The sequence below is a fragment of the Pecten maximus genome, chromosome 4 (assembly GCF_902652985.1).
Source record: "Pecten maximus chromosome 4, xPecMax1.1, whole genome shotgun sequence".
Taxonomy (NCBI): Eukaryota; Metazoa; Mollusca; class Bivalvia; order Pectinida; family Pectinidae; genus Pecten; species Pecten maximus.
In genome coordinates, this window is record NC_047018.1 from 6,398,423 (window position 1) to 6,414,948 (window position 16,526).

The window sequence follows — 16,526 nt, forward strand, 5'->3', positions numbered from 1 at the left end:
TTATAACACTACCAGAAACAACAAGAACTATCATATGTGATGCTTTTCAATCAGAATATGCTCAGGATTTCTTTTGTTCCATAATAATGAGCAGATAACAGAATTCAGACAAGGAAGGAAATGGGTTCCAGGTGACAGCTAAAAAGAGAGCAAAAAGCAACTTAAAAACAACAGAAAAAATGGTCACTTGGTAGAAAAGAGTTTCTTAAGTAAAGATGTATTTTCATTAACTGGAGATCTATTGCAGATAACACTCTAGCTGGCCTGTAGCCGAAACAAAATAGAACATTAATCCATTTGTGTATAATATAAACTGTTAGTTAACTGACCTGAAACATAATGGTAACATACTGGTCATCTACTTTTACTTGAGGATTAACACTAGCATTTCTCTCTACCACTATGACCAGAAGTAAAGCTTTGAATAGGGAGATTGTTCTTTATGTTTGCAGGTGTTTGTAGACCATGTACGAGATGATGTGATATCTATCACCAGACATAACCCCCATACACATGACTCTGTTGTGCTGATAGCCAGGACTGCCTTCCATCACCCAAATCAGCCCCACGACACCGGCTTTATTCCACCTGTCACCATTCAGGGTAAATTATATAGCATGCTCGCATGTTTGTGTTCTTGGAGTAAACTTGTAAAATCTTGCATATCTGACATATTTTCTCCTATAAGGATTTTTGTAATCTAATTTTTGGACAGGCTTCAACATCACTGTGCTATAGGTTATAGGTCAGACCTGGCTTCAGTAAGACCCAAAGTGCCTCATTATGTAAATTCTGTAAGTTTAGATCAGAGTTAAATTAAAAATTCAGTGATGTTCAGCCAGATTAGCAGTGATGAAAAAAATGTATATCATAACATGCATTTTTTGCATCAATTGAAAGCTCAAATATTGTTGAAATTGGCTTTTACTGTTTGGTCCTGTTTTTAGGGATTGTGACTCGGATCCTGTTTGAGGGACGACCTGTCCACACAGAGGAATCACAGTATAAAAAGGACAAGTATTACATCAACGGACTGCCTGACTACATATTGGAGCTAAAGAAAGATGTGGATGTCGGAGAGAGTTGCATGGCCCGGGTGGTAGTGTCCAACGACACACCCACCTCAGAGGTTCACCTTCACATGTTTACACCAGGCAGTGTCATAGCATTCAGGTACTCTAAAATCTGTATCAGTTGTCTGAAAAATAGTACAGGAGCTTATCCAGTTACAAACATGAAACCCTGAACCCTGTTCTTAAAATTCCTTAGCTTCCTCCAAAATGAAGGTGCATGTAAAATTCTGTCTTTTTGAATATTTCTTGATGATCATTATTTTGGATCAAGCAGGTTTAGGAGTATTTGGCTTGCTTTTTGATGGGATAATGTATATTTAATTGCTTTGTCTGTATTCCTGTTAAATAGGTATCTGCTGTAATGATGCTATGTTCATGTTATAGATGATAGGCTCAGACTTTAAATATTTTACAGATGCGAATTTCCTACAACACCCAAAAATGCTATTCTGAAGATACGACGTGGGATTGGTCAGTTTGGCTACCTAATGAGGTCCTACAGTGGAAGGACTATGTTTGATGAGACCTGGGATAAGTCCAACTTTCAGGCAATTGTTGGAAAGCTGACTTTATCAGACCTGAACAGAGTTCTATACCGATGTGACCCGGAAGAGAGGGATGATGGAAAGGGCTTCGGGTCCTATGACATTCCTCAATATGGGCAAATGGTGTATTGCGGTTTGAGAGGTAATGGCTACAGAATCAACCAGGAATGATTTTATCTTCTGTACTCTCAACTAATTTGACAAAAGATTTTAGATTGTATCGGCTATATTTTGAATGTGACAAGTTTTATAGAATTTGTTTTGTAAAACTGTTGATGATTTGAACTTTATTTTATATTGGTTAGGTTATATTGCATGGCAACCAACAGTCAATAAACTTTAGAGTCAAGAGTCACATAACAATATTGATTGTCAGTATAAATCAGAGAAAACCATAGCATAGAGGATATTAAACTTGACACACAGGTCCCTTTACATATCAAGTGGATGAACATTATTGATTTTTAGGGTCGGATTCAAGGATCGTGTTGCGAGGGATGCTCTGCTTCACAGTACCTTTAACAGATGTGTGATGAACCCAACAAAATGTAGTTCTGATGCATCACATTTTATTACTGGAATAACTAAACATAAACTTCAGTGAAGCTTTACAGTTGTGTAACTAAACAGAAATTAAAATAAAAAACAAATAAGAACATCCAGTCTTTATTTCAATGAGTCACCATGATTTCAGGGTTGATGGCAGTGTTGTCTTCCATACGCTCCCAGAATGATCTAGGTCATCCTCTGTGTAACAACCTACGTAATGGGGACTGGCTCCCTAGCTATGTGGCCAATCGTCTCCTTGCTCATGACAGTACATGTGACGTAAGTTTCATCTATGTCTTACAAAGATTACTACATAAGCTGAATTAATTATTTATCAGCAATCAAATAAATGATGAACTACAGACAGTTCTCTAAAACCAAATGTTATCATGATCATTGCTGTATGCTACTTCTGTGATATTAAAGATTATATTGCCATATAATTTGTTGGCCACACAAGTTATATTCATTTTAAGGTTTATTTTTGTCACACATTGAAAAATCTTCAAGCCAGTTTTTCGAGGGGGTAATTGTTTCCTAATAAACCTCTATTACATTCCAGCTAGGTCACTGGTTCCGGGAAATATTGGGCCACCTTAGTGAGGTACCCCGCTTCCTCATTCCGTGTTATTTTGATGCAGTGATCACTGGAGCATATGTTGTGTTGCGGGACCTCACTATCAAGCTCATGTCTGAGTAAGTCAGTAGTAATGTAGTATTCTCGTACGGTGAGGATTGTGTGTATTTCCTGATAAGATATCTGTTTGTTGTAATAACATTTTCTGCACAATTAATTTTCCATGTGTACCTTGATTAAATGTCACTGACTCGGTAATGGTTGTATCCATACAGACTGGTTAATACAAATATTATTACATGTCCTTGTTTATCACTTGTCTATACAAAACCATATTCAGGAAATCTGCTTTTCATAGTTTCGTTAAAGATGGGTCTACATTTGTCCAAGCACTGGCCTTGGGGTCAGTTCAGTTCTGTGGATTTGTTTGGACCGCCAAGTTACCTCCCTTGTCACCAAATCTGGCAGATCCAGTGCCACCTATTTACATAGACAAAGACAGCAATAAAGCGATACAGACAACTCTGTCACTTGCTGCAGGTAAATATCTCACTGTGTCAATAAGAACCTAGTGTTTCATAACATGCCAGTTGTAAGATGAATAATTTTCAAAGATATTTATATTAAGATTTGGAGGCTTTCTTATTTTTAGAAGACATTTTAAGACTTTCTTGCTGTATATACTTGTACTAGATAATATCAGACTTAATAATTGATGAAGAAAGTAATTTTAAGACATTACATGCAAGGAGTGTTTCATTGATGATCAATATATAAGAAAAAAACACCCAAAGAGATTAGATTTAATGATTTGAATATTTTCATTTAAATATCCATACATATATCATCTTGAGTTAATGAAATATATGAAAAGCTGAATTAAAAAATTATACACTAATTCGTTGATAGATATATCCTGTAATCATATATTGTTGGAGATGAGATATGGTTATAGTAGTGTGTGGTATTATTTACAGGGTTTTCCCACTTTGCCAGTGGCTACATGCGGAACTGGGGAAGAGACACCTTCATAGCTTTACGGGGCCTGTTACTACTGACTGGTAGATACACAGAAGCAAGGTACACATATTTTTACCATGGAAGTGTGGAGATCACTTGTTTCCTCCGTTAAGTAATGGCCAGTTAAAGATATTTCTTAGATTTTTCTGAAGTGATTATTTGCTCACCTGGTCCGAAGGACCAAGGTGAGCTTATGCCATATCGTGGTGGCCGTCGTCCGTCGTCCGTCCGTCCGTCCGTTAACAATAGACTTCTTCTTCATAACCACTGATCGGAATTTGACCAAATTTGGTCAAAAGCATCCCTATGGGGGGCTTACCCCCGGGGGTCTTAGAGACGGGGCCAAAAGGGGTCAATTTGGCTAAATTGATATAAACGACGTCTTCTCTGAAACTAAGCAATGAATATCACTCATATTCGCCTGGTAGCATCCCCTTGGGGTAGGGACTCAAAATTGTACAAATGGTGGGGCTGACCCCCCGGGGGTCTTAGAAGCGGGGCCAAAAGGGGTCAATTTGGCTAAATTGATATAAACGACTTCTTCTCTGAAACTAAGCAATGGATATCGCTCATATTCGCCTGGTAGCATCCCCTTGGGGTAGGGATTCAAAATTGTACAAATGATGGGGCTGACCCCCCTGGGGGCTGAGGGGCGGGGTCAAATTGGGTCAATTTGGCTGAATTGATATAAACAACTTCTTCTCTGAAGCTAAGCAATGGACATCGCTCATATTCGCCTGGTAGCATCCCCTTGGGGTAGGGATTCAAAATTGTACAAAAGACGGGGCTGACCCCCCCTGGGGGCTGAGGGGCGGGTCAAAAGGGGTCAATTTGGCTAAATGATATAAACAGATTCTCCTCTGAAACCAAGCAATGGATATTGCTCATATTTGACTGTGAGCATCCCTTTGGAGTCAGGATTCAAAATTGTACAAATGGTGGGGCTGACTCCCCTGGGGGCTGAGGGGTGGTGTCAAAAGGGGTCAATTTTGCTAAATGATATAAACAACTTCTTCTCTGATACCAAGCAATGGATATTGCTCATATTTGACTGTGAGCATCCCTTTGGGGTCAGGATTCAAAATTGTACAAATGGTGGGGCTAACCCCAGGGGAGGCTGAGGGGCGGGGCAAAAAGGGTCAATTTGGCTAAATTGATATAAACAACCTTTTTCTCTGAAACTAAGCAACGGATATCGCTTATATTTGCCTAGTAGCATCCCCTTGGGGTAGGGATTCAAAATTGTACAAATGGTGGGGCTGACCCCCAGTGGCCTGAAGGGCATGGCCAAAAGGGGTCAATTTGGCTAAAATGATATTTAAACAACTTCTTCTCTGGTAGTATATAAGTGATGAATATCATTCATACCTGACTGGTAGCATCCCTAAGGGTTCAGGATTCAAAAAGCTACAAATGGTCCAGTTGACCCCAGGAGAATGAGGGGCGGGGCCAAAAGTGAGCAATTTGGCCATATATATTGCTATAAACACTTTTTTGTAGTGTTGAAAGTGTTGAGATTCCCAATCCATAACCATATATGGCATCGCCGGGCACCATGAGATAATGACAATCATGTTGTAGAAATAGGCCCTTGGGTCTTTCCCCACCCCTAGGCATCTTCGCTAGCCAAGGCTTCTGATTACGACAGTTTCAGAAATGTAATTGCACAAATCACATCCTTTATGTGGAGAGAACAGTTTTCGGGGTGTTATAAGATTCCATAACTGTATGCAAATTTGTGAATCATTCCATATCTATATCTTTACACATATCAAAATTGGAATGACACAGGAGATTTGCAAGTTTAAGTTCACCATCAGTCATGGGAGGTTTACGTAAAATGTTATATTTACCGGGGTAATTAGTAATTTTGATTATATATTTATCAAGCTCTATTCTGTACTTTCTACCAGTGCTTATATTAAAGAATGGACACAATTATATGTTCTCCAATGTCAAAATTAATCATATGTAAAATATTAGGGGTTTATTTGACCGAGACGTATTTAAAATTTTTGTAATCATTCGCCATTCGAGGCCTGATTGCCGTCATATTTGAATTACCAAAATGGACCTGAAATCAATATTTTAAAAAAGAGAATGATCTGTGACTTGAATATTTCATAAAAATAATTTAATACATCGTTTATTCACTTCATTCAGATCTTCAGACACCACATAATTTGTGAAGTCATATATAGAAATATATGAACCATTTTGTTATTGATTAATAGTTCACACAAGTAAGCACTAGATGTAAGCAGTAAGTATATGTACCGCTATCTACTGGCATGACTTTGAGTACAGTAGACCACTCGCTTTGTGGATATTGACAGGATAACATATATTTACATACTAATTCAATTTTAGAATTGTAACTGAAATCTTGTAACACCATGGCAGAAATAGTCATCTGAACATTTGTTGTATATTGAAAAAATATTTAAGGTAAATATTAACTCATTTGCTTGACTTCAATTTTCAGTTTATTAATTCATCGATTACTCTGTGTTTGAAGTATGGTGTAGTGAGAATTTCAAGTCTTGATTATGACTTGATGAAAATTCTAAATTAACAAATTATTAAAATGAATTTGTTTGAAAAATAACACAAGTTCCACAGCAATATTATATAGAGTATCAATCACAATATATCAGAAGTTATAAAACTACAAATAACAATTAACGACTGAATATCAAATTAAGTGAATATCACAAGTATTTTTGCATTTGTTTTTAGATAATCCGGATTTCCGTCTTTAAAAAAAAAATACCTAGTAGACGTAGTGCATAGTAAACGTAGCCATGTAACAGCTGATTTTAATCAGATATAACTTACATGAACTTAACACCGTCACAGAAGTTCGTCGCAATCGAAAATTTGGTCGTGAATTCGGTATTTTGCAAATTATTTCAAAATACTTTCAGGTAAAAGAAAAAAAAAATCTCGTAAAAATATCGATTTTGGGTCGACTATCGGCCATTTTGGTAATTCAACTCTAACGACAATCGGGCCGCGATTCGCAAATGAATGGTTAATTTAAAATTCGGTCAAATAAACCTCTTAATATTTTATATATGATACAATCAGGCATTGCAGAACATATATTTTGGTCAATCCTCTGAAAATAATGCCAATTTATATTATAATTAAGCCCGATTTTTCTTCGTTTCGGTATTTCCAAGTCTGCTTCACGTGTGGTCCGTTTCAGTAAATATTCTCGTCTTTGCCGAAATAAAAACAAGCTATATAATTGTTCATTTCAAACATGACAACAACTGCCAACCACACGTATCCAAAAATGTTATTGTTGATATCATCTGAATATTGCCGTAGTTATCTGTCACTTCGATTGTAAACCCCATGCCAAAGTGAAGGAAGAATCGACCAATCAAATTGGTTTATTTTTGATTTCCGTAAATCTTGCAGTTACCTCCCTTACAACAGTAAATACGTTCCAAGTATCGCCTACAACAAGCAATCCCGTGCACATAGCAAGATATTATCATTTGCATTTGATTTATTGGGTCATTTTCGTCAAAGGAAAATGGTATATGGAAATCGATGACAATTTTAACGCTATGACCAGTCACCCTGACCACAAATGCCACCTAATTGCAGAGACATATATACAGATGTATATATGTCTCTGCTAATTGTAAGCCTATACATATGTACAGTTCTTTCTCGCAAACACGTACAGTAACTACAGTATAGTATGATACAATGTATCGTCTCGTATGCCGTCATTGATATATTTCTTTCTCTAAATTATAGAAATACACACCTAGTTGATAATGATGTAACATTCTAGAATATATATATTACACATTTAAGTAAATCGCGGACAAATTTGCAGACCTATGCTATAATGTCAGCCGTTTTGGAAAGAACACAGAAGAGCAAAACTTTCTAAACATCCTAAGACGAATGCGCCTGCGCAATAGTTGTTTACATAAATATATTGACCTGGAGTTATTCGCAAAGTTCAGGTTCATTTAGTCTTCTCATTTCGCTAGCGTTATGCATTTCTCAAATCGTATGCATCTTGAAAACACCTACTGAATACATTTCAACCTTTTCGGTAAAACTACTATATAAAACGAAGATGTTTTTGCAAGTAAATTATTTGAAGCGTAAGGCAATGGGGGCAGCCATATTTCATTGAAACTGACAGTAGATGGCGTATTGGTGAATGTGGCTACCATATATGGTTATATTTCTCAGTCCAGTTCTTGATCACAATAACCGAACATTAATGTTCGTTTAATAAAAAAACAAATAAGAACATCCAGTCTTTATTTCAATGAGTCACCATGATTTCAGGGTTGATGGCAGTGTTGTCTTCCATACGCTCCCAGAATGATCTAGGTCATCCTCTGTGTAACAACCTACGTAATGGGGACTGGCTCCCTAGCTATGTGGCCAATCGTCTCCTTGCTCATGACAGTACATGTGACGTAAGTGTCATCTATGTCTTACAAAGATCACTACATAGCTGAATTAATTATTTATCAGCAATCAAATAAATGATGAATTACAGACAGTTCTCTAAAACCAAATGTTATCATGATCATTGCTGTAGGCTACTTCTGTGATATTAAAGATTATATTGCCATATAATTTGTTGGCCACACAAGTTATATTCATTTTATGGTTGATTTATGTCACACATTGAAAAATCTTCAAGCCAGTTTTTCGAGGGGGTAATTGTTTCCTAATAAACCTCTATTACATTCCAGCTAGGTCACTGGTTCCGGGAAATATTGGGCCACCTTAGTGAGGTACCCCGCTTCCTCATTCCGTGTTATTTTGATGCAGTGATCACTGGAGCATATGTTGTGTTGCGGGACCTCACTATCAAGCTCATGTCTGAGTAAGTCAGTAGTAATGTAGTGTTCTCGTACGGTGAGGATTGTGTGTATTTCCTGATAAGATATCTGTTTGTTGTAATAACATTTTCTGCACAATTAATTTTCCATGTGTACCTTGATTAAATGTCACTGACTCTGTAATGCTTGTATCCATACAGACTGGTTAATACAAATATTATTACATGTCCATGTTTATCACTTGTCTAAACAAAACCATATTCAGGAAATCTGCTTTTCATAGTTTCGTTAAAGATGGGTCTACATTTGTCCAAGCACTGGCCTTGGGGTCAGTTCAGTTCTGTGGATTTGTTTGGACCGCCAAGTTACCTCCCTTGTCACCAAATCTGGCAGATCCAGTGCCACCTATTTACATAGACAAAGACAGCAATAAAGCGATACAGACAACTCTGTCACTTGCTGCAGGTAAATATCTCACTGTGTCAATAAGAACCTAGTGTTTCATAAGATGCCAGTTGTAAGATGAATAATTTTCAAAGATATTTATATTAAGATTTTGAGGCTTTCTTATTTTTAGAAGACATTTTAAGACTTTCTTGCTGTATATACTTGTACTAGATAATATCAGACTTAATAATTGATGAAGAAAGTAATTTTAAGACATTACATGCGAGGAGTGTTTCATTGATGATCAATATATAAGAAAAAACACCCAAAGAGATTAGATTTAATGATTTGATTATTTTCATTTAAATATCCAGACATATGAAAAGCTGAATTGAAAAATTATACACTAATTCGTTGATAGATATATCCTGTAATCATATATTGTTGGAGATGATATATGGTTATAGTAGTGTGTGGTATTATTTACAGGGTTTTCCCACTTTGCCAGTGGCTACATGCGGAACTGGGGAAGAGACACCTTCATAGCTTTACGGGGCCTGTTACTACTGACTGGTAGATACACAGAAGCAAGGTACACATATTTTTACCATGGAAGTGTGGAGATCACTTGTTTCCTCCGTTAAGTAATGGCCAGTTAAAGATATTTCTTAGATTTGTCTGAAGTGATTATTAGCTCACCTGGTCCGAAGGACCAAGGTGATCTTATGCCATACTGTGGTGTCCGTCGTCCGTCGTCCGTCCGTTAACAATAGACTTCTTCTTCATAACCACTGATCGGAATTTGACCAAATTTGGTCAAAAGCATCCCTTTGGGGGGGCTTACCCCCCGGAGGTCTTAGAGACGGGGCCAAAAGGGGTCAATTTGGCTAAATTGATATAAACGACGTCTTCTCTGAAACTAAGCAATGAATATCGCTCATATTCGCCTGGTAGCATCCCCTTGGGGTAGGGATTCAAAATTGTACAAATGATGGGGCTGACCCCCCTGGGGGCTGAGGGGCGGGGTCAAATTGGGTCAATTTGGCTGAATTGATATAAACAACTTCTTCTCTGAAGCTAAGCAATGGACATCGCTCATATTCGCCTGGCAGCATCCCCTTGGGGTAGGGATTCAAAATTGTACAAAAGACGGGGCTGACCCCCCCTGGGGGCTGAGGGGCGGGTCAAAAGGGGTCAATTTGGCTAAATGATATAAACAGATTCTCCTCTGAAACCAAGCAATGGATATTGCTCATATTTGACTGTGAGCATCCCTTTGGAGTCAGGATTCAAAATTGTACAAATGGTGGGGCTGACTCCCCTGGGGGCTGAGGGGTGGTGTCAAAAGGGGTCAATTTTGCTAAATGATATAAACAACTTCTCCTCTGATACCAAGCAATGGATATTGCTCATATTTGACTGTGAGCATCCCTTTGGGGTCAGGATTCAAAATTGTACAAATGGTGGGGCTTACCCCAGGGGAGGCTGAGGGGCGGGGCAAAAAGGGTCAATTTGGCTAAATTGATATAAACAACCTTTTTCTCTGAAGCTAAGCAACGGATATCGCTTATATTTGCCTAGTAGCATCCCCTTGGGGTAGGAATTCAAAATTGTACAAATGGTGGGGCTGACCCCCAGTGGCCTGAAGGGCATGGCCAAAAGGGGTCAATTCGGCTAAAATGATATAAACAACTTCTTCTCTGGTAGTATATAAGTGATGAATATCATTCATACCTGACTGGTAGCATCCCTAAGGGTTCAGGATTCAAAAAGCTACAAATGGTCCAGTTGACCCCAGGAGGCTGAGGGGCGGGGCCAAAAGTGAGCAATTTGGCCATATATATTGCTATAAACACTTTTTTGTAGTGTTGAAAGTGTTGAGATTCCCAACCCATAACCATATATGGCATCGCCGGGCACCATGAGATAATGACAATCATGTTGTAGAAATAGGCCCTTGGGTCTTTCCCCACCCCTTGGGGACTTGGTTACTTTAAACACAATCATGTTGTAGAAACAATCCTTTGGGTCTTTCCACTTCCCGAGAGAGACTAGACTGCGTTTCTGGGTTTTATTTTTGAAGCATTTGAGGTCCCTTCCTCTTAACTATATATACCGTTGTTAGACATTAACAAATATAGCTATTAACAAATTGAACATGAACATATTTTGACATTTGGTCAAATCCAACCAGGTGAGCGATACAGGCCCTCTGGGCCTCTTGTTATGTGTAGGTTTGTTATCAATGTAATTTGTTCTGAAGGTTGAATTATTGCTATACCTGCATTATACATATTTACCTAGTATCTGCATTTCAAGTGTTGTAAGAGCTTTTATAATATCTTTATATACAGATATATAATCCTTTCATTTGGTGGCTGTCTGCGACATGGGCTCATCCCAAACCTACTAAATGAGGGAAGTGGAGCCCGATACAACTGCCGTGATGCTGTGTGGTGGTGGCTACAGTCCATCCAGGACTACTGTAACATAGTTAAGGGAGGCTACTCCATCCTGCAGGACAAGGTGTCACGACTGTACCCTACTGATGACTCTCCCTGTCAACAGCCAGGAACATATGTAAGTCACTCATCAACATGCGTTCTGTGCAGTGATTATCGTAAGAATGCTTTGATATTCATATTGAAGTTTATTTGATAGGGATCTGCTGTGGATATCTGCCTTTTTTAGGCTGTTTTCAAATCATGCTCCCCACAGGAATACTTTGCTTTTAACAATTTTTTTCACAAGTAGCATACAATGTAGCATCATCTTCCCTGTTAAAATCATGGTCAATTATATATAAAGGCTGCATCACCGATTATGTTGATAGCAACATGTAATAATGACATAATGGCTCAATAAAAATACATGTATCAACAAAAGCATCCCGTGATAATGTGATTAGTTCCCCAGCAGCCCACCTCACCCCCACACCACCACCATTGGTTACTGTAAATCACTTATATTTCGCGTGGGATTTATTTTCGCGTTAATTTGCGAGGAGGGTCAAACGCGAATTCAAATCCCTCGCGAATATTTATATAAAAATGACAAGAATAATTGGCGTCCATTTTGAATTGATCGTAATCTTTAGTTGGTGAACAGACATCGTCATTAAAGTAGTAATAGAATGATAGATTATATACTTACATGTAGATCAGAGTGTAATTTTAGATCACAAAACACCAAAATTTCACACACATAAAACCCCACTGAACACTAATATTGTGGTTGAACTCGGACTTAATTAACTTCTTGACGACGTTTTACATGTAGTTAATTAGGTACGGTCCCGAGGATCCCGGATGGTCATCCGGAATACGTCGTACTTTATTACCCACGCTGTTGTAAGTTATGTAAGGTTACATGTATATATAGCACTTCACATCGCTTTATTCTCGAAAAGATATTTACCATAACAAAGTTGAAATCAAACAGATTATTTATTTAATTCAAACATTCAGAACAAATAATCGCCTGGAGTACATGTATATATTATTCGAAATAGACTGTCCCGAGAACTGTTCATCGGTATCACTGTATACACACGTACGTTAATTACAATGTACGTTAATTACTCACAACCTATTGTAGTCCCGTCATCTCCCAGGCATTCTTAATGAGCCGTGGGTTTTGTTTAATGTTTGACACCGCCTTTGTAAGCGTGGTCATGTCGGTGAAATAATCCAGACTAACTACATATGAACGGGCGTGAAAGCTTTATTTATATTGAAAACAACTCATTTCACCCTCCAAATATAAACGCACCTTGAACACCACATTTCTTTTGTTTAATCCACTTGTATATAGCCGAGAGGCGTATACAGGTACGGTAAATACAATTCAGTACGACCAGACACCGATATCACATGATTGAATCACATGACTTTTCTTGTACCGTCACATGATTCTCATAAACAAAATGGCTACCAACATGGACATATCTCCGATCTGTTAACGTTATTCGCGAATTTAAAGTCATTTTGAGATCGGAATTCGCGAAATTATGTATTCGCGAATAAGTCAAATTAGGTGAGTTCGCGAAATTAAGTACTCGCGAAATATAAGTGATTTACAGTAGTATGAAGCCAGGTGTCCTTATACAGGTTTTAAGTGTTACTATAGTTCTGGATATATCATTAAATCATACCTGTTTTAACAACTATACAGGACCAAAGACTATGTGATGTGATCCAGGAAGCTCTCCAACGGCATGCAGAGGGCCTAAAATATCGTGAGAGGAATGCAGGCAAAGGCATAGATGAGAACATGTCAGATGAAGGTTTCCTATTATATTTCATTTTCTTATTTAACAGTTTAAGGAAGTAAAAAATTGTGATTTTCTGATTTATGTAACGTTGTAACTTAATATGTAAATATTATGTGACAATTGGCAATATTTAACATCTGATCAAGGTGCTAAAGTGAATCCTTCTGGACATTTTCACCCATAAGGGTCAAGTCTTATCATTTCTTCAATTCATCATCTGTATCAGATGCTAAAAATTGACACTGTCCATTTTTTTGTGAAACCTATTATACAATCAGTTCTTAAAGTTAAGTACAATCGTTATTTTCACAGATTCCATTTGACCATATCAGGTGTTGAAGTATATCTAGCCACAACTGAGTTTGTTTTCATCTTTATTTGATTTGATTGATTATAGCTACATGTAATTTTGATTTGTGTATTGAATGTCATTTGTACTTGCATTATCTAGGCTTCGATAATGAGATTGGTGTAAGGTGGGACGAAGGTTTTGTATTTGGTGGCAATGAGTGGAACTGTGGTACATGGATGGATAAGATGGGGGGATCTGACAAGGCAGGCAACCGTGGCAAACCTGCTACGCCTAGGTATGTAGTTATACAGCATTCCTACCCCTAGATATAATGCAATCTCCATCCCCCTCTCCCAAGATTACAAATGGACGTTATGCTTATGAGATTGAATATATGAGATGAGAAATCTGTATAAATACCATTTTGGCATGTACTTTTGTTTTATAGGTAAATGCTGGCTGTTGGGAAGTTTATTTGCTAAATTAGCAAATATTGTTTTTATGAGATGGGTCATCTTCGCTAGCCAAGGCTTCTGATTACGTTACACTCCACGAACCCTTGGCAGATATAGGCGTCAGTTCTGGCCCTCTAGCGGTGATTCGAAATTACCACCCTTCACGCATGAAATTTTCGACCAATCAAAACAAGCCTTACCGAGCTACTTCATCAGTGATGTTTACAAACACACATCGATGTTTGGTGTCATTTCGATGAGATATGTGATCAATGACTTATATGAATTGATCAAACACTGCGAATGTTCCCCCAAAGATTGTGATTTTTGTATTTAGGTAAAATGCCATGACATAGTCGGCAATGTAGCTCTGTACTGGGTGCCGCATTTTTTGTTTACTGCGAAACCAAGCCAGAATGTAAAACGCGATTTGATTGGGTGCCCTGGGATTCCAGGGCGCGACGGTTTGAACACGACTATATCCGCCAAGGGTTCGTGGAGTGTAATGTAATCAGAAGCCTTGGCTAGCGAAGATGGAGATGGGTTGGCTGTAAAAAGTCTTGAGTATGTATATTGTTATATTTTGAAGGAATGGGTCAGCTGTGGAGATGGTGGGTCTGTGTAAGTCAGCTGTACGTTGGCTGGATGAGATGCACCAAAAGGGACTCTATCCACATGACTCCGTCAATGCAACCATAAATTGTAAGTCAATTTTTAATCAATGAAGGTTGGCAGGGGATATACAGACAAGTTCTGTCTGTCCATCCAGGGGCATTTCCATAGCATATCTCCATAACTATTAATGATACAAAACCTACACCCTTCAATTATGTAGTCTAGTAGCATCCTTTCTATGGAGCAGTTTTCATTTTCAATATTTTTGTGGTTACCATGGACACAAATAGTCAAAATCACTAATATCTCCAAAATTGTTAAAGCTGGTTTAGACATTATAGCATAATATATCTACAATGTACCATTGCCATGACTACAGGTTAACAACAGAATCCTACGATGGCTGGTACCATTAGATTCTGTGGAATTCTATATAAAATTGATTACAGAGGTAGATGGTATAAAGACTGCTGGAAAATTGTTTTTCTAGGTCAGGTAAAGAAGGTAACATTCAAGGAGTGGAACGATAAAATACAGGCTAGTTTTGAGAAATATTTCTGGATCAACTCAACTCCCATTCCAGAAAATGAGCCCCATCCTGAACTGATTAATCGAAGAGGCATGTATAAGGACACTTACCTTGCCAAACCCTTCTGGACCGACTTTCAGCTCCGTCCAAACTTCCCAGTGGCCATGGTGGTTGTAAGTAAAGACACAAAATTGTCATGCTACAGACAGGAATATGTTCACTGTTTCTGTAATCATAGTTTGTATTACATATGCACATGAAGAATTTTGAATCTTGAATCGTGGAGAGAGCAAGTCTTTACTATTCAGTGTGGACAAAACAGATCAATACATGTAGTCTCTATTATTAAAGTTTTACAAATATGTAAATATGGAATACAGCTATGACATGTTCTGACTAATTAGCAGATTGGTTTAAATGTTTTGAAAATGCTTTAAAATTGGCAAATATCTCATTTCAAAAATGCCAGTGACATGACATGAAACTGGAAGCATTTGCCTACTAACTAAAGATAACTAACTGCCCAGTAATTTACAGGCTCCAGAACTGTTTACACCTGAGAATGCGTGGACAGCTCTGCTGGAAGCTGATGATGTACTGGTTGGTCCACTTGGTATGAAGACATTGGACCCTAGGTATAATATACTATACATTAGTTTTAATCTGAAGTAATTTTGTTATATTGTGCCTGTAACCTTACTTCTGAAGTAAGCATCCTCTGTAGCGGCAGTATCCTAGTTTTGATTCCAAAGGCTGTAACAGTCATAGTGTTTTGATTCTTACTCGTAAGTGTCCTCTACACTGGTTGTGGCCTATAGTCTACAGAGATCTTGATACTGATGTTGAATCTGAAACTGTTAGTGGAAACTTGAGAGAAATTTAGTAAATCATGTTGTGTGACTTTTCAGTGACTGGAGTTATGTTGGTGACTATGATAACTCCAATGATTCCTCTGATCTCAAGGTAGCACATGGATTTAACTACCACCAGGGACCGGTATGTACACTAACTACATAGCTAACAGTGAATCATCAGAGAAGTGATTTGAATGCCTCTTATTGTAGATCCATGCTGGTGATAATTGTCTCATTGATCATAAATAAACATGTTTGTATGGTACACTCTAGGACTATGTTGATATCTGTATGGCAGTGTACTGTGTAGATATAAAAACTTGTATGGTACTATTGTGTATTAAACCTTTAGTACTTCCATTGATTAAATTTCATAAATAATGTCACTAATACGAACTTCCACTATGTCAGTTACCTGAGTTAATAGTTCATCATTTGTATTACATTGTACTTATTCTCACTGTCCTGCTGTAACCAAAGTTGATCAAAATAAATGTTCCATTGTTAGAAAGTGCATTGGTGCCT

The 16,526-nt window shown here is 37.8% G+C and overlaps 1 protein-coding gene across 1 annotated transcript in view; it reads left to right on the plus strand.

Moving 5' to 3' along the window:
* The window catches only part of LOC117325070 (glycogen debranching enzyme-like), a 36,391-nt gene that overhangs the window by 14,312 nt on the left and 5,553 nt on the right, over window positions 1-16,526 (plus strand). The window contains exons 14-27 of the mRNA XM_033880994.1: window positions 453-603; window positions 948-1,173; window positions 1,489-1,760; window positions 2,313-2,446; window positions 2,730-2,863; window positions 3,103-3,284; window positions 3,722-3,824; window positions 11,338-11,563; window positions 13,157-13,268; window positions 13,708-13,843; window positions 14,593-14,705; window positions 15,109-15,320; window positions 15,685-15,782; window positions 16,056-16,143. Coding sequence (XP_033736885.1) covers window positions 453-603; window positions 948-1,173; window positions 1,489-1,760; window positions 2,313-2,446; window positions 2,730-2,863; window positions 3,103-3,284; window positions 3,722-3,824; window positions 11,338-11,563; window positions 13,157-13,268; window positions 13,708-13,843; window positions 14,593-14,705; window positions 15,109-15,320; window positions 15,685-15,782; window positions 16,056-16,143 — 2,187 coding nt within the window. The remainder of the gene's footprint in view (window positions 1-452; window positions 604-947; window positions 1,174-1,488; window positions 1,761-2,312; window positions 2,447-2,729; window positions 2,864-3,102; window positions 3,285-3,721; window positions 3,825-11,337; window positions 11,564-13,156; window positions 13,269-13,707; window positions 13,844-14,592; window positions 14,706-15,108; window positions 15,321-15,684; window positions 15,783-16,055; window positions 16,144-16,526) is intronic.